At 62.7% G+C, this 22,065-nt stretch overlaps 7 protein-coding genes across 7 annotated transcripts; 6 read left to right on the top strand and 1 right to left on the bottom strand.

Moving 5' to 3' along the window:
* Nucleotides 1-396: 396 nt before the first annotated feature.
* PLICBS_001559 (nuclear protein) lies at nucleotides 397-1,773 on the top strand (the record flags this gene model as incomplete). The annotated part of the gene is made up of 2 exons (XM_018317357.2): nucleotides 397-1,531; nucleotides 1,583-1,773. 2 exons carry the CDS (start codon nucleotides 397-399, stop codon nucleotides 1,771-1,773), a joined length of 1,326 nt encoding a protein of 441 aa, XP_018182882.1.
* Nucleotides 1,774-2,255: 482 nt separating this feature from the next.
* On the top strand, nucleotides 2,256-4,667 carry PLICBS_001558 (uncharacterized protein; the record flags this gene model as incomplete). Its single annotated transcript, XM_018317358.2, has 2 exons — nucleotides 2,256-2,263; nucleotides 2,447-4,667. The coding sequence occupies 2 exons, from the start codon at nucleotides 2,256-2,258 to the stop codon at nucleotides 4,665-4,667; spliced, it is 2,229 nt and encodes a 742-aa protein (XP_018182883.2).
* A 1,787-nt stretch (nucleotides 4,668-6,454) lies between these two features.
* On the top strand, nucleotides 6,455-7,379 carry PLICBS_001557 (uncharacterized protein; the record flags this gene model as incomplete). Its single annotated transcript, XM_018317359.2, has 2 exons — nucleotides 6,455-6,587; nucleotides 6,682-7,379. The coding sequence occupies 2 exons, from the start codon at nucleotides 6,455-6,457 to the stop codon at nucleotides 7,377-7,379; spliced, it is 831 nt and encodes a 276-aa protein (XP_018182884.2).
* Nucleotides 7,380-8,023: 644 nt separating this feature from the next.
* Nucleotides 8,024-10,975, top strand: PLICBS_001556 (phosphatidylinositol (PI) 3-kinase; the record flags this gene model as incomplete). The annotated part of the gene is made up of 4 exons (XM_018317360.2): nucleotides 8,024-8,100; nucleotides 8,160-8,246; nucleotides 8,307-8,408; nucleotides 8,482-10,975. 4 exons carry the CDS (start codon nucleotides 8,024-8,026, stop codon nucleotides 10,973-10,975), a joined length of 2,760 nt encoding a protein of 919 aa, XP_018182885.1.
* Nucleotides 10,976-11,691: 716 nt separating this feature from the next.
* PLICBS_001555 (uncharacterized protein) lies at nucleotides 11,692-13,620 on the top strand (the record flags this gene model as incomplete). The annotated part of the gene is made up of 1 exon (XM_065599855.1): nucleotides 11,692-13,620. The coding sequence occupies one exon, from the start codon at nucleotides 11,692-11,694 to the stop codon at nucleotides 13,618-13,620; it is 1,929 nt and encodes a 642-aa protein (XP_065455927.1).
* Nucleotides 13,621-14,615: 995 nt separating this feature from the next.
* Nucleotides 14,616-15,963, bottom strand: PLICBS_001554 (mitochondrial 2-enoyl thioester reductase; the record flags this gene model as incomplete). Its single annotated transcript, XM_018317362.2, has 2 exons — nucleotides 14,616-15,684; nucleotides 15,758-15,963. 2 exons carry the CDS (start codon nucleotides 15,961-15,963, stop codon nucleotides 14,616-14,618), a joined length of 1,275 nt encoding a protein of 424 aa, XP_018182887.2.
* A 2,135-nt stretch (nucleotides 15,964-18,098) lies between these two features.
* PLICBS_001553 (uncharacterized protein) lies at nucleotides 18,099-19,082 on the top strand (the record flags this gene model as incomplete). The annotated part of the gene is made up of 1 exon (XM_018317364.2): nucleotides 18,099-19,082. One exon carries the CDS (start codon nucleotides 18,099-18,101, stop codon nucleotides 19,080-19,082), a length of 984 nt encoding a protein of 327 aa, XP_018182889.2.
* Between the last annotated feature and the right edge of the window lie 2,983 nt (nucleotides 19,083-22,065).

Genomic DNA, 22,065 nt, shown 5'->3' with positions numbered 1-22,065 from the left:
TCAAGCCCTTTCGTTTGCTCCAGACAGTGAAAGAGCATGAAGACCAACGAAACGCAGGTGGCCCTACGTTGGGCAGACTTGCGAGAGTGAGTTGAAGGCGAAGCTCCAGGGTAAGGCGACGGTGGGTGCACATTGAGCTCAGCGCGGACGCGGTGGGAAGGACGCCTTGGATGCGATGCGGGGCGCCACTTCCCATTAGTGGCGGCACGCAACTCGTCGCGTCAACCACTTCGGCTTGGTCACGACGCGACCTGGGACGCTCTACCGAATCAACGCACCGGCGCCCTCATCCTCGAGCGCGGACTTTATCCTGACAGAGGCTGCATGCACGACACCGCCCGGGCGCCCAGACCACCAGCACGCGCTTCACGGTCCGCAGCCGGGCCCCTGGCCGCGATGCCGACCCGTGTTCAGTCCTCTCCCGAAGAGGACGACGATTCCGTCACGTCTCCCTCGCCATCTCCCACTCATCAAGGTCTGGCCGTCAGGCAGCGATCCGAGGGACGGACCGTCTCCGGAAGCAAGCGAAAGCGCGGCAACACCGCCAACGGAGAGGCAAACCACCGACAGAGAACGGCACCGCCCGACGCGAGCGATGGCGAGGACTCCGACGACGTCTACGATCCCGACCAGCCCGTCGAGGAGCGGCGCAGGGTGCAAAAGGAGTACAGGGACATGCTGCGACAGATCACGGAGCATGGCGAAGAATTCCTAAGCAAAGACTCGAGAGGGTTGCACGACACAATCCTCCAGGCCGACGCGCTGTCCAAGAAGCTGAAACAGACGACCGAGGCAACCATCGACTCCCGGCTGCTCGTCACCACCACAGATCTTTCGTACCGCAAGACGCTGCGCCTGACGCAGGGCAGCCTCTCGCAGGGGCTCGACGTCGACGAGTTTGTTTCCAAGTGCATTACCTACATGCGTCGTGGGGGCGGCATATCCGACGACAATGCGCCCGAGCTGTCGAGCACGCAGCGGCACCGCCGGCGACGCGGAGGCTCTGACGATGACGACGAGGACATTGGCGACGAAGGCGACATGATGAACTGGCCTCATCTCGGCCGCTTCGCCTGCTTGCCGCATATTCGCCGGCCTGCGTTGCCGGGTTTCCTGCTCGGGCCCTTATCCGTGGAGAAGAAAGCGCGCAAGATTACCAAGAGGACTGCCCCATTCCGGGCAAACGACCTGACGGAGACGCGGCCCGAGGTGCTCAACGTGGATGATCTCTCAAAGAAGGAGAACGACCTGACGGCCATCTGCGGAAAGATTCTGCAGCAACTGCACAAGATCCAGGCCGAGGCGCAGGAGACGGTCATGGAACTATTAGATGATGACATGGAAGACGAGGAAAAGACAAGGATCATGCACGAGCATGGCCTGCGAAGCACGGGCGGCATCGACCTCATGCGATTCGTCGTCAACCCAAAGTCCTTTGCGCAGACCGTGGAGAACATGTTTTACGTCAGCTTCCTCATCCGCGACGGGAGAGTCGAGATTGCCTTTGATGAATCTGATCTACCGGCTCTTGGTGAGTCCTTGCCCCTGCTGCGTTGATCGTCTTGCCACTGACCTTGACCAGCGCCCGTTGATAGGGAAGCGGATGAGGAAGGGACCGTGCGTCACAGCGCCGCCAAGCAGCAGGCGGTGCTGTCGATGGACATGAAGACGTGGCGCGAAATCATAGAAGTGTTCGACCTGAAGGAACCCATGATTGAGCACCGGAGAGAAGCAACCCATGGTGGCCCTGGCGCACGGGGCTGGTACAGCTGATCGTGAAAGGGACCAAGTTTTGGTCGAGTTCACGACACACACTGCTAGATTTTGTACGACGAGCGATACCATGATGAATACCAGCATTCCTTCATTGTCGATGGACTCTCCAGCTGTGTTCCGGCTTTGTCGACCGAGCCAGGTCGGCGCGAAGCGTTCAGTTCGCGGAGTGAGTGATCGAGCCACCATGCGGCCCGGTGCTGTCGTCGACTGAAAGAGATGGCCGGGCATAGACGAGAACAGGGACGGAACAGAGCGTCCTGAAGTCGACAAAGACTAGAGCGGCGGCTCGGTCGATAGTATAAAGCCTACAAATGGAGAGGATGCGAGCCCCCCGCATCCTCACTGGACTGGTCCGAAATCTCTCTTCAACACCAGACACTACCAGGCCATAAACGAACACATACGACGTGTCTACTTGCCGAATTTGGTGACGCAAAAGGACCATCAACATGGATAGAGCCCGGGGTGTGCCCCGGAACATGGCGGCGTCAGGACGCAGGGACGGAGCAGTCGCCGACGGTGATGGAGCAACTCCTTTCAGCCAGGCACTGGGTAAGACGGGGCACGCTCGCGACCTTCACAATCCTGGTGCGAAAGACGCACAACCCAATAATCAACAACCAAAGGCGACGGCAAAGGGAGCTTCAGCCAAGGGACCTGCAGCCAGCAGACCTTTGGCCACGGGGCCTTCGGTCAAGGGGCAGGCGCCCCTGCCCAACAACTCGATCGACGACATGAGCTACCTGAACCCGAGGGAGCAGCAACAATGCATGGCAGAGTTAACCAGGCTGCTGAACGAGCCCATCGAGGCCGACGCCCAGCTTTCCGTCATGGAAGCCCTCCTCAGGGCCACCGTCGCCATGACCAAGATCGTGCAGGATCACTGCGCCATGGCGAGCGGCGACCCCGTGTCGGCACTGATTGCCTCGCAGCCCAAGTGCGGCAACGCTACCTGCAACGCAGCCCAGAAAATGCTTAGGAAGATTGCGAGCCACCAAAAGGGCCTCCGCAAGACGGTCGATGCGAACCACGACGCCGCCGCCAAGCACCTTCGCGCGTGGGCGGGCGAGCGCCGGGATCCAGGCGTTCGCAAGCGCACACGCGCGCCAAGCATCGACAGGTTGGAGGCCGAGGCCGAGGCCATGAAGGCACTGTCGCAGGAGAAGTCGAAGCTCATAGAGGAGAACAGCAAGCTCAAGATGGAGCTCAAGCAGTCTGACACCGTGTTGCAGACCCTTCAGAAGGAGCTCGGCATCGACTTGAAAGCCAGGGGCGTAAAGGATGCATCGCAGAAGAAGGGGCTCGCCAGCTCGTGGTTCGGATTCGGAGGCCAGAGGGATGGTGAAGAAGCCGACGCTCAGCAAAAGAAGAAGCAGCAGGGCAAGGACAAGTTGGCGGGCACTCTCGGTAGTGGCTTGGCAGGGTTCAACAACTCCAAGACCAACCCCGCCGCTCTTGAGAAGCAGGTCGAGATGTGGAAACAAAAGGCAACCGAGCACCAGAAGACGGCGGAGGTCCTCAAGGAGGAGAACACCACGCTCCGCCGCAAGGTCGACGAGGCTGACATTGCACGAAAGAACCCCACTGGCAGCAAATGGAGCGGCAAGTCGCTGACAGTTGAGAAGAGCGGCACCCCCAACACAAAGATTACACCCAATATGGGGTCGCCCCGAATGCCGCCAACGGGCAAGAACGCCTTCGAGCCATGGTCGTCGAAAAAGGGCAGCGCGACGGCGCCGGGCCGTAAGCGGGGCCCGGCGTCCTGGGTATCATGGCTCACGGGGGGCTCGAAGGCGAAGACGGCCACCCACAACCGCCTTGGGGACGACAAGAAGAAGACGGGCCCCGGGTTCCTGCAGGGGATGCAGCAGATGGTGGCGGGCACAATGGCTCAGGCATCGCAGGCGTACGGCAGCTTGGAGCAGCAAATCCCGTGCACGCGGCCTCACGCGAACCGGGAGACTTACTCGTCCTACCTTTCTGGAGAGCTGATGGCATGGCGCGACGTCCTCGTCTTCTGCTGGCTTTGGATTCACTTCGTCTTCGCACTCGTCAAAGGCACGGTATTCCGCAGCCGCGCGACGTCTTTACCATCTCTCGAGCAAGAGCTGGAGGGCAAGCGGGGCATGAATCCGGCACGTACAGGCCTGTCAGACAAGAAGGGCACGATCGGGGCGAAAAAGACCGTCTGGACGATCCCTAGGATGCCCACGCTCCCGGCGCCGGATGTGGTGCTGCGGGTGACCCGGCACGTCCTCATCCTCGCATCCCTACACGCCTACTATGAGTGTCTGGTCCAGCAATACATCTGGCACCGGGCCAACAACTACACGCGCTCGTACCTGGCGGGCCAGATGCGCGGCGGCACGAGGGACCACTCGTCGCTGCTGGCCATGGTCGGCCTGGATCCGACGCTGTGGTGGGTGAGGCTACGGTTTCTGGGGCTGGGGCTGGTGTTGACGTGGGACTGGGTGGTCGAGCTCGCGATTCACACCGACTGGCTGACGAGCTTGGTCTGTCGCTGTGGGCTATGGGCTTGGAACGGCATGGGCTGGCTTGTGAGCAGGGACTGGTTCTACCACGGCATCTGGTGGGCTGTGAAGGGGGCAGCGGTCCGCATCTGGCGGTTCGCGAGACGGGCGTGGGCCAAGACGGCGAAGCTGCGGCGAAGGCTCGGCTGGACTCGATGCTGTGTCGTCGTCGGGGTGCTGGTCGTGTGCGGTGTTGCCGGGTGGTTCCTGGCGCCAAGGGCAATAGGGCTGACCGCGTCGCTTGTCAAGGCTTCCTCCGGTCGCTCCAAGCCAACAAGCGCCGCAATTGGTACCAGCGTACGCAGTAAGTTAGTTGCTTTCCGGTCGTCGTTGCTGGGAGCGGGCGGCGGCGGTCTCTGATAGATGGGGAAATTGGAACTCGGCGTTGAGAGGAGAGGCGCTTTGCCGGTATGAGCGTGGCTCGGGCGCCTCGTTTTCTGACGTGCATGCATTCGTCAAGTGATGGACTGGATGGAGCACATGGCTCTGTTCCGACGGCCGGTAGTGGTGGTTCGGCCCCCCCGTCGCTGATGGTCACCGCAGGCTGGGAGCTATTGACGTTCGTACATACCCGTACATGCACGCACGCACCCATTGCATTGCTTTGCATTGTATCATGCTCCGTTCATAAGATACGTACGTCTGTGCAAAGTGCGAGTGCAGGAAGTATCTAACTTGGGTAGAATGTACACGCTGTGTCAGATTATGGCATGATGGAATCAGAGTCATATTCATGCCAGGTTGCCCTGCATGGGCGCTGTGCGCAGCAACGCCACCCATGAGCTTACATACAAGCACCATGGAAGTAACTCGACTTACAAGGAGAGAAGCCAAAACAACCTTGAAAAGAAAGGCGGACCCTGGCCCTGAAAGACGGACGGGGGCGGGATCTTCAGGGCCCTTTCCTTTCCCTGGCTGGCTTCCATCCCTCCTCCGGCGCGGCGCCGCGGCCGGAGCCCGGGTGGCCCAGTGGAGCCCGAACGCTCCGGTGGAGGAGGCCCAGGGCAGTGGGAGGGCAGCATGGCAGCTCCACGGCCCGGCGGCCCCGCCGAGCCTCGGTAGCCGCAGCCCTGCAGCTGTGAGCACTCACTACCTACAGGGCTGCCACGGAGGAGCCATCTACTGGTGGAGAAGGCCCCGCCGGAGCCGAAGCAGCGACAGAACATGGCGGCGCGGCGGCGGCGGTGGTGGCAGTGGTAGTTAGTGCCAGGTGGTGCGTAGCGCCGCCCTCGTGGCTGACGCCATGGGCCCCTGCAGGCCCTCTCTCTCTCCGCCGCGCTGGCTGGATTTTTTATGATTTGAGTTGCTGATGTCATGGATAGCCCGGAAGGAATGGAATGGGGCGGGAGGAGGGCCCAAGCTCTCTCTTGTCCCTCTGGACACCATGGCCCGTTTTCGTGCGAATTGGTCCGGGGGGGAGCTAGTTAACAGGCAGGGAAGAAGGGCGGGCATGGGTTTGTCAGAGGACGGCGTTTTTGAATCATTCCAGGTTCCCGGGCGTCCATCGCTGTACTTGTACTCGGCAACCAGAGTCGCTAATGATACCCATCCGTACCTGCCTAGTAACAAAGTTGATACCCGCTCACACACACACGCAACGATACCGCACACCCACCTTTTCGGGGGATAGGATGATTCCATATACCCCGGGCCCGCGCAGCCTCGTCGCAGCATTTGTCATGCGAGGCCCTCCTCATCTGCGGCTGGGGCAGTGGAGGAGCAGTGGTGGTGGAGGTCGTGGCTGGAGCAGCACCGGCCGCGGCGGCACCGGTGGACGGCCGGGAGACCGCGGCGTGTCGTCTTGGTCGTTGTCGATGTTGTTGTCGTCGAGGCGGCGGCCGCTAGTTGTGCCCCGGGCCCTTTGCGTCATCGATAGCGCGGCGTTTGCTATAAACTCTGTGCCTGCTGCCGCGACGGCGAAGCGGCACCAGCAGCAGATACTTCAGCAGAAGCAGACGCACCTACAACAGCTACGGCATCTTCAGCAACGACACTTTACATCGTCAAGACACTCCGAGCTCGACTCGCATCCACCAGGCAGACCACAGCGGAAACGTACCTCGCGAATCGTGGTCTTAGCAGGCGTCCTCGTGGCAGCAGCAGCCACAGCAACATCACTACTCGTCTCATCGTCGACGCCAGCGGAAATGTCGGCCACGCTCATCCCGTCCAACCCGGCGGACGTCATGGTCATCCGCAACGTGACGCCCAACGTGGCCACGTTTTCGGTGCCGTTTCTGCGCTTCGGCAAGATTAAGATTGGCGGCCGAGGCACCGTCGGTACGTCTTGACTATTTTGCTTTCTTCCTCGTCATCGACCGTGCGTGTGTGTGGCTCAGGATTTTGAATACTGACATGGTTGTCACTGGCTCAGTCAAGCTCAGCTCGGGCGCGCTCGCCGTCTTCTCGCCCACGGCGCTGACCGACGACGTCAAGGCCAAGGTGGCCGAGATGGGCGGGCAGGTGGCGTACATTGTCGCGCTCGACTTTGAGCACCACATCTTCATCTCCGAGTGGTCCAAGGCGTACCCGGGGGCCAAGCTGGTGGGCGTCGAGGGTCTGCAGGAGAAGCGCGACAAGGCGGCCGGCAGCGACCCCAAGATCGGCACGGAGCGCTTCGACGTCGTCTTCACAAAGGCCAACAAGCGCGAGACGCGCATCGGCGGCGACTTCGACGCCGACTTTGACTACGAGTACGTCGACGGGCACCCCAACCTGGAGCTCGTCTTCCTGTACCGCCCGGACCGCGTCGTCATCGAGGCCGACCTGCTCTTCAACCTGCCCGCCACGGAGCAGTACAGCCGCGTGCCCGAGGCGGAGCGCAACAGGAGCGGCGGCCTGCTCGAGCGCGTCTTCCTCGGCGCCCAGGGCAAGAAGGGCGAGGAGCCCACCTGGGTGCGCCGCGCCAACTGGTACCTGTCCAAGGACCGCGCGAGCCTGACCGAGAGCGTCAAGCGCATCGCCGCATGGGACTTTGACACGGTGGTGCCCTGCCACGGCGACACGCTCGAGGGCGACGGCAAGGACGTCTTTGTCAATGTGTTTAAGTGGCACATTGAGGGCAAGCACTGATGAGGTCTTTGTCGTCGTCGTCGACTTGACTTGCTGTTATTCGAATTGTGTTGTGTTGAGTTCAAAGAGTTGGTTGTGCTGCGAAGAGATACCACGGCGGGGCGGGAGTTGGGGCGGGTTTGCTTTACTGGGAGGAACAAATGGTGTGGGTAAATAATCACGAGTGGCCACAGGTAAATTTATAGGGATATTGTTACTATAGAATTTCTTTTTTCACTGCAGCAGCCTTGCATCTGTGTGATGAAGACTGGATTGATCTGTGCTGCATGAGATGTCTGCTGCATGAGCTGAGAGGCAGACCACAGCGGGCTGGTCCTGCTGGAGTGACACACAGCTCTGGACTGGAGCTCCAGCCTACCTTAGGTCTGACCCACTGGCGGGGTCAAGTGCCCAACCCAAGCTTCCCTGGGGTGAGCTGCAGCTCCGCCCGGGACGTCAGCTACCGACCTCTTGTCCCTCCAGGGCTGCATCCATCAACTCAACTAGTGCCGCCTATCGGACGGCGTCCATCGCGACGGCGCAGCTCGCAGTGTCCTCCCATCTCCATCGCCCGCCTTCACCACCTCGCTCCGCGACGACTCCTCCCGAGCGCGCCCTTCTACACCCCCTCAGCATGACATGAGACTCGCTCCGCCGCCGCCATCATGACCGACTACGGGAGGATGGACCCCTTCTCCTTTGCGGGCTCCAAGGATGTCGACCACCCCGTCAGCGTTCGAATGTACGATACCCGCGTGCTGCCCCCAATGCCTCCAGCCTCGCTGACACTTCCGCGCCTAGCATGAACCTCGAGGGCGACGAGCCACCCGTCAAGTACTCTACGCTACTCGACCGACCCGACCTGCGACACGTCGGATCCAACACGAGGTGAGCCGCCCTCATCCCAGCGCATCGCAAGCCGCCCCAGCAGCATGCTGACCTGTCTAGTCCGCACTCCGATCTCTTCGTAACCGTCCAGGTTTGGGCGGGATCCAAACCGCTCACAGTCCCGGTACAAACAGCATACAAGGCGTTTCGATCAGAGAGAAAGTACGTCCAGCCCAGCCAGCTCCGAAGGGCAGATGCCCGTTGCCCCCAGACACCACGCTGACCACGTGCGCAGATGGAACGAGTGGCTCGAGCTGCCCATATCCTACAAGCAACTACCAGTCAACGCCCGTCTCGCCATCACGATATGGGACCTGTCGCCCACGGGCGGCAAGCGCGCCACCGATCACGCGATCCCCTTCGGCGGCACCACCCTGCCCATGTTCGACGCCGAGAACCAGGTGCAAAAGGGCCGCCAGAAGTGCCTCGTCCATCGGCACAAGCACGCCGATGGCACCGATAGCTCGAGGACACCGGCCCTCGTCTCGGCTCGGAGGCGCCCGGGATCTAAGGGCGGCGACGCGGCCGTCCTCGACAAGGACGCCGAGGAGCTCGACAGGATGGAGAAGCTCTTCAAGAAGCATGAGATGGGCGAGATTCCGCGCGTTGACTGGCTCGATCAGATGGTCTTTCGCAGCTTCGAGAAGCGCGGGCTGCAGGCAGCCAAGTCGTCCATGCAGATGCTTCAGCGCCAGCGCGCGCTCAACGGCGACGGCGCCGATGCCGACCCCGAAGACGAGGACGCCGTCGACGACGGGCGGAACGGCACTTCCACCTTCTTGCTCAACGTCGAGCTGCCGCGCTTCGACTTTCCCGTCGTCTTTGCCGACCACGAGTACGACCCGCCCCCGATATCGTCGCTGCAGTCGTTGTCCCTGTCGCAGGGCAATCTCGCTCAGCATCAGCCCCAGGTCCAGTTCGGCCCGGGCATCAACGCACTGGGTGAGAGCGCCGACGGCTTCGGCGCCCGCCTCATCAAGGTGTACGATCCCGAGGTCGGGCAGCGTGACAACCCGGCCGAGGCAAAGCACCGCCGGCTCTTCCGAAGCTCGCACCGGCACGGCATCCTCGACAAGGACCTCAAGCCCAACGCCAAGGTCCGCGATGAGCTCAACGTCATCATGTCGTACTCGCCAACCCACGTCCTGTCGCCCGAAGAAGCGGATCTGGTCTGGAAATTTAGGTATCACCTGACCCGCGACAAGAGGGCGCTGACCAAGTTCGTCAAGTCGGTCAACTGGAGCGACCAGAGCGAATCCAAGCAGGCGATCCAGGTCCTCGGCCGCTGGACCGAGATTGACGTCGACGACGCACTTGAGCTGCTCGGCCCTTCGTTTGACAATCCCGCCGTACGGTCGTATGCCGTGGATCGTCTGCGCAAGGCCGACGACGAGGAGCTTCTCCTGTATCTGCTGCAGCTGGTGCAGGCCCTCAAGTACGAGCATATATCCGCCGACGCGGACCATGAGAGCACCCAGGACTCGTCGCTAGCGCGCTTCCTCATCCAGCGCGCCGCGGCCAATTTCAAGCTTGGAAACTACTTTTACTGGTACCTGATGGTCGAGTGCGACGACCACAGCCCGGAGCAGGGCATCGACAACCGAAACATCTACCGCAAGGTTGCGTACGACTTCATGGCCGAGCTCGTCACTCAGCCTGGGGGCGCCGAGGACCGCAAGACGCTGCTCCGGCAGGCCGAGATGATGGCCATCCTGTCCAAGCTCGCCGCCGAGGTCAAGCTCGCCAATGAGTCCATCGCGAAAAAGGTGGACCGGGTCAAGGGCTTCCTCGCGGACCCCAAGAACGAGCTCCTCACCATCGACCCGCCGCTTCCCTTCCCGCTGGACCCGTCCATCAAGGTCACGGGCGTGGCGCCGGACCAGGTCATGGTCTTCAAGTCGTCGCTGAACCCTATCAAGTGCACCTTCAAGACGGTCGGTGGGAGCACCTATCCCATCATATACAAGCTGGGCGACGATTTGAGACAGGATCAGCTGGTGATCCAGATCATCACGCTGATGGACCAACTTCTGCAAAAGGAGAACCTGGACCTGAAGCTCTCCCCGTACAAGATCCTGGCGACGAGCACGACGGCCGGCGCCTCCCAGTTCGTGCAGTCGCAGAGCCTGTCGAGCATCGTCAACAAGTTCAAGACAAACCCGGCCTTGGCGTACCTCCGGCACCACAACCCCGACGACCGACAACCCCTGGGTGTGCGGGCGGAGACACTCGACACCTACGTCAAGTCGTGCGCGGGATACTGCGTCATCACCTACATCCTCGGCGTCGGCGACCGCCACCTCGACAACCTCCTGCTCGCGCCGGATGGGCACTTTTTCCACGCCGACTTTGGCTTCATCCTGGGCCGCGACCCGAAGCCTTTCGCGCCAGTCATGAAACTGTCCAAGGAAATGGTCGAGTGCATGGGGGGCGTCAACTCGGAGCACTACCAAAAGTTCAGGCAGCACTGCTTCATGGCGTACACGGCGCTGCGCAAGTCGTCCAACCTGATCCTCAACCTTTTCAGCCTCATGGTGCACGCCAACATCCCCGACATACGGCTCGAGCCGGACAAGGCCGTCATGAAGGTGCGCGAGCGGTTCCACTTGGAGCTCAGCGAGGAGGAGGCCATCGTCTACTTTGGCAACGTCATCGACGGGACGCTCACGGCCTTTGCGCCCGTCGTCATAGACAAGCTCCACGAGTGGGCACAGGCGCTCCGGGCGTGAGCGAGAGGGATGGTAGGTAGATTCTCTGTACGAGCAGCGGGCCATAACGACATCAATATAACGCCAGTATGAGACATGGTTGACAGCGTGATAGCTAAGCTTTGACGTGCTCGACGACCAAGTCTGGCCAACTTAGATGCCCTTGTCATTGCCTTTTTTGATATGCCAGCTACGGACAGGCCTTCTTCTGGGCCATTCGCCCACACGCCCGACGAGTCTTCGCCCTGGTGGTGGCTGGTCCGCCAACGCCATCCCTAGCGCAAGGCCAAATGCTTGTTTCTACGACCGCCTCAAACATAGTCGAGAGTCAAGTTGCTCAAGTCGACTACGAAGTCCCAATCATCGAAGGAGACATGAATGAAAAGTTTGCGGAGGAGTTGAACCTTTGTCAAGGGTTTCTGTCAGAAGTATGGCATATAAAAGAGGTCTTCTGGTATTCCCCCCCGGGTCCCTCTCGCCCATCCTTCCTCTGGCAACTCGTCGACAAGACACTCAACTACCGCTTCTTACCGAGTCCCTACCAGAGAATTGCAGAGGCTGTCGAGTTTCCAGAAGGGTCTTGTTCTCTTGCACGCGACTACTTTGCGGAGTTGTGTCGTCCTCAGTTGTCTCTAAAAGGTGAGTCTTGACAGCTCGCCATACCTTTCCCTTACGCGCCTTGCGGACGGCCCTTCGCGATGGGCTGTGACTGTCCCCCTCGCCCCCTGGGAGGCTGTATGCCGCACCCTCGCGTGGGCAAGGCCGGTCCGGTCTGGTCGTCGTACCGCAACCCGATGCCCCGCTCCTATGATGGCCCCTTGCCCGAAACACAGGGCAACGTGGACGGCGCCCGCACCATGGACGGCAGGGGCACTGTGCCCTTTCTCAAGATCTTCCCCTACCACGTGCAGCCCAGCCATCGGTACGAGTGGCGGCACCCTGCCGACACGTGCTTGGACGTGCGCTCGTGCCTTGACTGGGGATACGAGCGCATGGCCTTCACAAAGAAGACCACCGAGTCGCTCGAGGCGTTGCTCCGGGACTGCGAGCAGTTCCGCACGCAGAACCCCTCGCTGCTTCTGGACGATGACAGCAAGTGCTTGACGCAGCTGAGGGAGACGGCCACGAGGGTCATCACACGGGCCTGGCGGGAGAGGACGTACTGGCGCATCCTGGACCAGCTGTCGAGGCTGGACTGGGACAACCTCCGCGCGCGGTACCTGCAGTTCTTCCTCTGCAGTCTCGACGCGGCTACATCGTCGTGGAGCCCACTGGTGCCGTTCGTGTGCACCATCATCAGCGAGGTCGCCAAGGAAAGGCGCAACTACGCAGCGTGGAGGGACGCCGTCGAGGGCGGCCGCCTTGCCGTGACGTCGGCGCCTCCATCCCGTCGCTGGCACCGCATGCTGCTCAAGGTGTCCAAGCACGCGCACAATGTGCCCATGTACCGCGGGCGCTCGTTGGCCTGGCCATTTGCGCGCATCATGCGCGTCCTCGAGGAGACGCACGCGCGCATCCACGAGCAGCACCAGATGGGCACGTTCCTCACCGCCGCGCTGATGCACCGCGTCCACCCGCTCGAGGCGGGCCTCATCCTCGCGCGGGACACCGTCCTCGACTACCGCGCGCCGCCAGGGCACAACTGGCTGGAGCTCGAGGCAATACGCGCGGCCGTCTCCAGGCACGCTTCGCAGCTGCTCTACAGGGCTGTCGTTTCCTGTGCCGGGGTGCCGCTCGCGCTGCACTTCCGGCGCGAGGACGACGTGGGCGAGACGTGCCCCCCCTGCAATAGCTTGCTCGTGGAGTCCGTCGTCACGGCGCGCGATTGGCAGGCCGTTCCGCTCATCAGGGCGCGCTACAGGCGGCTGGTACAGGCGCAGCGTGTGCGGGTGGAGGACCGCGTCGCCGCGACCGTGTACCAGTACACGGCCGGACACGAAGACGTGGTGTCCCGGGCACATGTCGAGGCGGCGTGGGAGGACGGCCTGCGGCAGTACCTGGGCTGCCACGGGGGGCCTCCGTGGCCGCACGACGAGCTGGCCGAGCTCATCCACGCGGACCCCGCTCACCACGGCTTAACCCCCCTGGGCATGTACTACAACCACGGCGACAGGAACGTCGCGGCGCGGTGGGAGTCGGAGACGCAGTCGTCCAGCTACGCGTCGACGTGCTGGGGCGGCTACGAGGGCCTGCCCGTGATGGGCCTCGACTACGGGCACGAGGTCGTGCCCAAGCGGGAGGACTCGGCGGCGGAAGACGACGACGACGACAGGCGCCCGCTTTCCCCGCTGCCGCGCCTCCGGTCCCGGCCCGTGGGCGAGGCGGCCATGCACACGTGGCTGGACGGCGTGGAGCCGGGCCGCGCGGAGGCATGCATCCCGGCACGGCGGCCGTGGGACGGGTGGGACGAGAGCGACGGGGACGACTGCTGGCCCGGGTGGGGGCGGGTGTATGACGCCGACGGGGAGGGAGGGCTGGATGACGACGGGTGGTGCGGCTCGGAGGATAGCAGCGGGGAGGGGGGGAACCGCGGGCGCCGCCGACGACGGGATGGAGAGCCCGGTGAGGGGGGTCGCGAGGACGATGACGGGGGGGATGGTGAGGAGCGGAGCGGAGAGGACGCAGCGCCGGACGGTGTCGACAAGGAAGCTGAGGAGGGAGACTGAGACGACGCCGACACCGACACCGACACCGACGAGGAAGAGTGGGCGGCCAAGCATGAGGGGATGGAAGATCACGGGGGGAGCGGGCGGGCGATGATGATGATGATGATGAGACGGACGGCGATGACGGGCACGACAACGAGAAGGACGCTGCAGGTGCGCACTCAGTCCAGTCCAGTCCATGCATGCCCTCTCAGCCATGCCCTCCGCGCAGGCCCAGCGCCGAAGTCCAAAGCCCGCGATCCTCAGGGCAAATCTTTCATCCTCGTCGGCAGACAAGCACATGCGCCTGTTCAGTTCAGCTCAGCTCAGTGCACAGCTCAGTCAACATCTCGCGCCGTCCCGACGCCCATCACAGCCCCCGCGCTCTTACACCCCCTTCCGGCTCGAGGAGGACGTTGGCGACGGCGGCGCAACAGCACTGCTAAGGCACTATCTCCGCTGCAGCTTGCCGGTGCCGCTGTCATCATCGCCAGCAAGGACATACATACACAAGGCGATCACCTTGTTATATACGCTTCCTCGTCGACACAGCGCTCTGGACGTCATCGCCACTCACCCTGGACTCATTGCAGTAGCCTCCCTGCACATAGAGCCACCGCTCGCACGGTGGCAGCGACGACATGGAGGAGATTACCACCTACGACTTCTACTTGATGGCCATGCCCCTTCTCATCTTCGCCGCTGTGGGTATCCCCCCCGACTGGATCATCTTTTACGCTGTGCGCTGGATAGTCCCGGTGCCGTACGTGGATTGATGAGGGGCAGGAGGGCGTTGTCGTTCGGTCACGGATATGGTCAAGCATCTGATACCCAGACACGTACGCGCGTATTTTGGCCGGCTGCACGGCATCGTTTGGCACTTGTACATGCACGTTCCCAGACTGAGGGTCTGACAGGGGTCTTTTGTACTAGCGCCGGAGTTGGGGTTGGAGGCATAGGCGTCGAGGCGCTTGCTCCATTGGGTATATTCCTGTTATACAGTAGATAGACAGAGCTCAGGTATCACCAAAGACGTATACCCCCTTGCCTTGCCTGAAGCCTTCGAGGCCACGCTGCGCCGCGCCCCGCAGAGTGGCCTCGTCCGTATCCCAATCCCACTTGACCTCGTCGACGGGCGCGTCGCGGAACTTGCCATCGCGCATGAGGCCCAGGATGTCGGCCACCATGTGCCGCCGCCCGACCACATCCTGCTGGTTCCACTTGGAGAGCCAGAAGCCGACGAAGCGAATGTCCTTGAAGATGAGCAGGCCGACGGGGAGCGCGACGGGCTGCTTGGCCATGCCGCCGTACGAGACGAGCGTGGCGCCCTCGCCGAGCGAGCGGGCGAGGGCCGTGGCCGACTTGCCGCCGACGCAGTTGAGGCCGAGGCCGACCTGCTCGCGGCCCTTGCGCGTAATCTCGGCGAGCTGGTCCTTCCACCCGCGGGACAGGAACTCGGACTCGGCCACCACCACGTCGGCGCCGAGGTCTCGCAGCTCCTGCTTCAAGGCGTCCGTGGCCTCGACCGTATCGCGGTCGCGGATGACGTTGATGCTCCGTAGACCCCACAGCTTGCCGAACTGTATGGCGGCCCGCCCGACACCCGAGTTGGCGCCGTTCTGGATGAACCACTGGCCGGAGCCGACCTCGAGCGGGCGCATGCCGAGCGCGGCCTTGACGCCGGCGCTGGGTCCGTAGGACCGCAGGATGCGGTACGCGGTGCAGGGGTTCACGCTGACGAGGGAGACCTGGGTTGGCGTCAGGCCCTCCTTGTCGACCTTGAGCAGCTCATCGGCCCCGAAGACGGCGTGCGTCCTCCAGGTGCCGATCTGGGAGGCGGCGGGGATGACCCAGTCGCCCTTCTTGAGCTCCGACGAGGGGCTGCCGGCGGAGAGGACCTCGAAGACGCCCTCATTGCCGGGCACGGCCGATGGCTCCGAGGTGCCGATGAGCGACGTGAGGGGCTGCTTGGAGCCATACGTCCCCTGGATGGTGTTTACATCGGCCGGGTTGATGGGGGCGGCGAGGCAGCGGACGAGGACCGACGTCGAGGGGATGGAAGGGGAGATGGAGTGCGTGTGAAGCCTGCGGGGGACGCCGTCAGTGACCGAGTTCAAGCGTCGCAAGCTCAATGGGTCAGAAGGGCAGTCGCGCGTACTTGAGGACGTCGGCAGGCTCGCCGTTCTTGGAGTAGACGAGGGCCTTCGCCTGGGTGTAGCCGTACGGGCCGGACCTGTACCGGACGGCGGTCCGGGGCAGGTGCAGGGGCAGCGGCGCGGCGCGGCAATTGAGGGCGGCGGCCGGCCGCGAGAGGCCCGACGATGGCAGCCGCAGCGGCGGGCCAAGGAGGCGAGAGCTGGCCATGGTCGCGATGGGGATCCAATGCGGTGAGAATTGGGTGGCTTGCAGCTCCGAGTCGAGGTTGCCGGGCTGGAGCTCGTGACGGCGCGTCGGCCCCAGTCGGCAGGTGCAGCTCCGGCGATGACGTTGCCGGGTTGCCGGTTTGACCTCACCTCAGTGAACCTGCCGCGTTGGGTGTTGGGTGGCGCGGCATGCCGGGTACCCGGGCTCTGGGCGAGTCGACACCTGCAGCGCAAGTACCGCAGGAAGTACCTAGGTACCTGGTTGGGCACTGCAAGCCACACCAGACGCCAAGCAATTTCAACACCGCCATCGTACCTTCCCACCGGAGATGCACGGCACCTGGGCAGCAACCGCAGCGCCATAACGCGGCAGCAACGGCATTCGGCGCAACGAAAAGCCGTAGGTACGCAGCAGAGGACGAGGAGGCCGCCCACAGCGCCAGGGTCTGCTGGGCCTTGCACCAGGACCTCCACCACCACCTCCACAGGGCTTGCGAGCCGACGAGTGCTGTGCTGCGCTGCTCACTGTCCTGATTGACCTCGTCGTCGCCTGAGACTGGGGAGAAACGCCAAGCCGGCTCGGCTTCCCTATCCCCTCCCCTCCCCATCTCCCCCGCCTCGTCGCGCTCGCTCGACCCAGGAGCTTATGCCGGGCCAAATGATTATTACGTGTGCGTGGGCGACCGATGGTGTTTGATGCGCTGCGTCGAGAACCAACCCTCGCACCTCATGGCCGCGGGCCCCCCTCCCTGACGGGCTTCTGAGCCGTGGCCGCTTCGGCGCCGACACCGACGCGGGACATCGTGGGGCGGCAAGGAGGGTTGATGTCATGTCCTCGTGGCACCACCGGCGAAGCCAACGAACGGTCGGACGGACGAGCCGAGTCGACTCGAGTCGGACAGCCTGCCAGCCGCGCGTTTGGTGGCAACTCAAAGGGAGAGACCGAGGCGCTCTGCCAGCCGTGGGCGTCTGCCTTTGGGCACAGCAAGCGCCCCAGTGGCCTGGACGACTTTCTTCAGTGGAGAGGGGGCCCAGCAGCCGCCGAACGGGGGCCCGTGGGATGGGGTCGCCGTCGCTCGCGTTAAGATTCTGACGTTCAGCCAATTTCTGGCTAATGGCCTCGCCGCGCCAGCCAAGGAGAAAAAAGCTTGATCTGGGTCGCCTGGGTCCAAGTGGGCTGCGCGCCGCTGCTGGACGGGCTGTGGATGGCCTGTGGGTGGCCTGTGGGTGGCCTGTGGACGGCGTCTGGGTGTGGGTGACGGGGGCCCTTGGGGGGCCTCGCGTGCCTCGACAGTGACACCGGGGGCCTCTCCAGCTGGAGCTGTGGGGTGACGACGGGTCTGTCTGCGGGCGACAGCGGCCCTGTAGCGGTCTCCAGTCGCAGTAGTCAGGGGTGCGCCGACATGGAGGCGAGCCAATGGCAGGCGGTCCGCATTTCTTGGCCCAACGCTTGGGACTCGGCCGCCGCAGATCCTCCTGAGTCTTGACTCTGGGCGAGGGCGATTTGCGCCGCTGGACGGGCGGGCTGGGAGACACACACACACGCTCTTCTCACACACACTCACACACTCACACACACGGGGGGGCGTAATGCCAAGCATATCGCGCCCGCGCAACGCAATCCACTTGGCACAAGCCGTGGCCCAGCCTGACAAGCCTGGCCTGGCCCGTCCTGGCATGGCAGTCGTCGTCAGTCGCTCCCCGTCAGTCAGTCTCTGCGCGGCACTCAAAATCGCCGTCCGCCGTCTTCCCGTCCCCGGTCGCCCGCCCGCCTTGTCTCCCCTTCTTGTTGCTGCTCCTACCACCACCACCGCGCCGCCAACCTCCCTCCCCAACTCGTCGTTTCCACCGTTGGCTCCCCCCCGTCTGTCCATTCTCCCTTCCGTCGTCCTTCCTCTTCCTCGGCCTCTCCAAAATACCGCCATGACCTGTTGACGTTGTTCATCTTTCATCACGAGCAACCTCTCATCCCTCCCTCCCGCCGGCCGGTCGTGAGACACATCGACGACGACGAGCTCCCCCGACCCCTGGGACCAACAACGCCTCGTGCGCCCCGACTGCCCCGTGCGCGTGCGCGCCTCGCCCCTCCAAAAGACGCCTCGTCGAACTGCTCCCGCCGCCGGGGCCACTGCCACCATGGTCAAGCTGCAGCACGACGGGCCTGCGCCCTCGTCGAGGAGAAAACACATCATCTGGGCCGCCGTCCTGATAGCCATCACCTGCGTCTTCTGGTTCCGCCACCTCCTCTACATCTCGTGGACCCTGACGACGCTGCGGGCCAGCTGGCGCAACGACGCCGACGACTTTATTCTCTCCGAGGCACACGACAACTTCGACGTCACCTTTACCAACTACACGCGCAACCAGCTCTCCGCCGCCCCCTATGAAGACGTCGTGCCACCCATCCTGCACCACATCGCCCTCGGCACCACCAAGGACCAATGGCGCGAGTCGTGGCAGGAGGCGGTCCAGAGCTGCCTGGACCTTCACCCGGGCTGGAAGTCGTACCAATGGACCGACGACGACGCGGCCGCCCTGGTGGCGGAGAAGTTCCCCGAGCTGCGGGACATGTGGGAGAACTACCGCTACCCCATTGAGCGCATCGACGCCCTGCGCTACATGGTGCTCTACGAGTACGGCGGTGTCATCCTCGACATGGACATCAAGTGTCGGAGCTCGCTAGGCCCGCTGCGCCGGTTCGGCTTCGTGGCGCCCGAGGCCTTCCCGACTGGCTTCTCCATCAGCTTCATGATGGCGGCCAAGGCCAACGCATTTATCGGCGAGATCCTGCGCAACCTGCCCCTATACGATAAGCACTGGTTCGGCCTGCCGTACGCTACAGTCATGTTCAGCACCGGCGGCCACTTCGCCTCGGTCATCCACACCAACCAGCCCGACCGCGCAAACTTCAAGATCCTGCCGGGGCCGCTTCACAGCCTCAACGGCCGCGTCGTGACGCCCCTCTTCGAGCACCTGGGGAGCTCGTCGTGGCACTCGTACGACGCGCAGCTCATCACGGCGATCGGGGCGCGGGCGAACCTGATCTTTTTCTTTTGCGTGGGCATCGCGCTGGCCATCTTCATGAGGAGGCGCATCATTCGCCGGTTACGGACGATGTGAGAGAAGGAGGGAGCTGTTAATAAAAGAGACGGAGACGGACGCATGCATGTACATAGGCAGTGCTCTGCCGCAACGACACGACATATCATAATTGAACAACTTGAAATGGGTTGGTGGTCGACGACGTTGCCAGTGACGACTGAGTGCGCGACTCATGCCCTCCCTGTCGGAGGCGGACGCGGGCGTGTGCGCCACATAAGACGGACTTTATTCCCGTGCCGGTCCCTTCGCCAGCCCGTTGCTGCTCGACCGGCCGATACGGAGAATAGCAGCCGTTCAGCTTACGCTCGGCCGTGGGAAAAAAATCCGCGGAGATGAGGCTGGTTTAGGCAAGTGAGCCAGCCAGCCAGCCAGCCAGCCAGCCGCTCCATGCCAGATGCCAGGGGGGGAAGGGGGGGAGCTGCCACGGACTTTATATATATGCGCCGTCGAAATGGGGCGCCCGAACGACGGCGGCGGGGCGCGTGCATGCAAGCATGCATGCATGCACGCGTGCCTTAAAAATGTCAAAGATGGTACGTACGCTATTACAACCTCACCCCCAGACGGGACGTGACATCACACGCGTGCGTGCGAGTGAGTGAGTACAGTACAGTACACGGATGAGATGTGAGGATGATGATGCCTCAATGGGATACGTAACTTGATGGGATACGTAACTTGGCCGATGCAGATACGATACAGATGCACATGTAGATTGAAATGTAAATATAGAGATATGACGGCGGGTGGCGTTTTTCTGATGACGATGGGGCTGGGGCCGCAGGTTGAGACTTGCGCTGAAAGGGAAGGGCACGGCGCTGTGGCTTGTAAGGCGCTTGGGGCCGTTGGACCTGTGAGGCAGAATAAGGTACTTTGCACGAGCTCGCGTGTGTGCTGCATTACATTACATCAATGCCGGTCTCTAAAGTACGAGTTTCAAGGCGTGCTACGGACTGTAAAGGATGTGAGCACGTCAAGGTCGTGCTGAAGAGGGGGTGATGAAACGCGCTCCGTGACGATGACCCCATTCCAGCCCGTCGGCGTCGCGCGACTGCCTGTGGACGGGAGCCGGCGCGAGATCAGATCCAAGATCCGTCCACGTCGGTCCACGGCGCGGCCGGGGGGGCCAACATGGCGTGAGGATGGTCCCTGCGAGCGGTCCGTGGCCATGGCGCAGGAGCGGGTGCGGGTGCGGCGCATGACGAAAGGGAACTTGGGTTGGGGGCCGGCAGTTCGAACGTAGGTAGATAAAAGCCCATTCGTCTCAAGTTTATGGTTATCCGGCGCGGGCTTCCGTCCGTACCGAACCGAATTGAGAGAGAGCGGCCACCTAGGCAGGCGCTCGCGCGCGGCATCTCGCACCACCCGCAGGATCGCGCGTCCAATCGGGGGCGCGGGGGGGCGTGAAGCGGCAGGTCCACGTGCGTTGCGTCGGAATGGGACGCCGATGGGGGGATGATGATGCGTCACGCAGCACCACACTGTAATAGCATGTACGCTGCTTCGTACTCCGTATCCGTGTTTGTGCGTACATAACATGGTACGAAGCCCAACGCCGTGCCGCCCATATATTCTCCGAGCAGTGTACGGGCGTACAAGGGCTTCCCCCCCCCCAGCCCCCAACCGCTTCACGCTGGTGTGTGCTTTGCACGGGGCGGCTGGGGCGAACGAAGGAAGCAAAAAAGAGCGACTCCCTCTTTTGTGACATGTCTGCCAGCCTGTGCGGCGGGTTCAATTTGCTTTGCTTTTCGGCGGAGGAGAGATCGTCACCCTCCGTCAGGGGGTCCGTGGATGATGCGTGGGCATTGCTTTGCTTTTGGTTTATCGGGAGGGGCGGTCCTTTGCATAGGGAGTGTCGAGAGTTGGAGAGAGGTCTGAGAGCCTTTTTGTGTTTGGGGGTTCTGGGCGGTGGTGGAAGAGGGGGAGGGAAGAGATGCGGGGCCGACGTGTTGGAAGAAGGAACGAGGAAGGCGGTTCGTGTGCTGTCGACTGACGATGGCATGGATGGCATGGGACGGATGAATGCGCATATGCATACATACTGTACGTAGGTGGGCGCATCAGACGGGACGGAAACAGGTCTGTGGTAGGTGTGAGGGTGTCGTCCCGTCTCGAGTGCTGTCTCGACTGAGGTGCTTGCCCCGGTTGGCTCCAGGGCTGCTGCCGCAGATGGTACTCCGTCAAATACTTGTACTACCCGATACCAATTGGCAACCCGCCGTCACCTCGCCTCGCCTCGCCTCGCCTCGACACGGCAGACGGGCGGCACTTCTCGTAACACGTAGCCTACATGGCGCTCTCCGTGTCGATGCCACCATGGCACGAGGCAAGTACTTGGGCCCCCCGACAGGCACGAAACTCTCTTCAACAGTGGACACACGTCCACGGCGGAACCACCACCCCCCCTGGTCCCGTCGCCACACCCACTTCAGGGACTGGACGCACGCACATGGCATGGAATGGCACGGGAAGCTTGGAAGCCACACGGCCCGGGCGTCGTCACCTTTTTGGGGTGCCCTCCACTACCTACCCACTGCAAGCTGCCCTGTGCTGCTGCTAGGGCTCGGGTGCTGCCGCTGGGACGCCTGGAGCAGTCGCGCAGAGGCCCGTCCACGGGTCCCTGGAGTGGACCCCCAGCCTCTCCGGGCTCTTCCCCTGCTCCACCATCATGCCTGGAAGAACACCACCAGCAGCCTCACCTCGCCTCCCCGTCCGCTCTTCGTCAACCGGTCAGCCACGGGGAGGGGGGCAGAATTTCGTCAATGGATTGTCCATTGCCTGTCGCCGTGACGCCGATCAAGGTTACGGAGCACAGTCGAGATGAATGTACCTTACCCAGTGGACAGCAGCCCTAGCACTATCATTGCCGTACCTGCCCTGCCCTGCGAAATTGGCCACTTCGGCCTCCCCCCGAGCAGAATCAATTGCGCTGCAGACTCCATCATCCAATGCGATGCAGCAGCACGCCGCAGGGTGAGCGCCGGGCTGCAGCCACCCACCT

Source organism: Purpureocillium lilacinum, assembly GCF_023168085.1.
Source record: "Purpureocillium lilacinum CBS 284.36 DNA, scaffold_1, whole genome shotgun sequence".
NCBI lineage: Eukaryota > Fungi > Ascomycota > Sordariomycetes > Hypocreales > Ophiocordycipitaceae > Purpureocillium > Purpureocillium lilacinum.
This window is presented reverse-complemented; position numbering and strand designations above follow the sequence as displayed.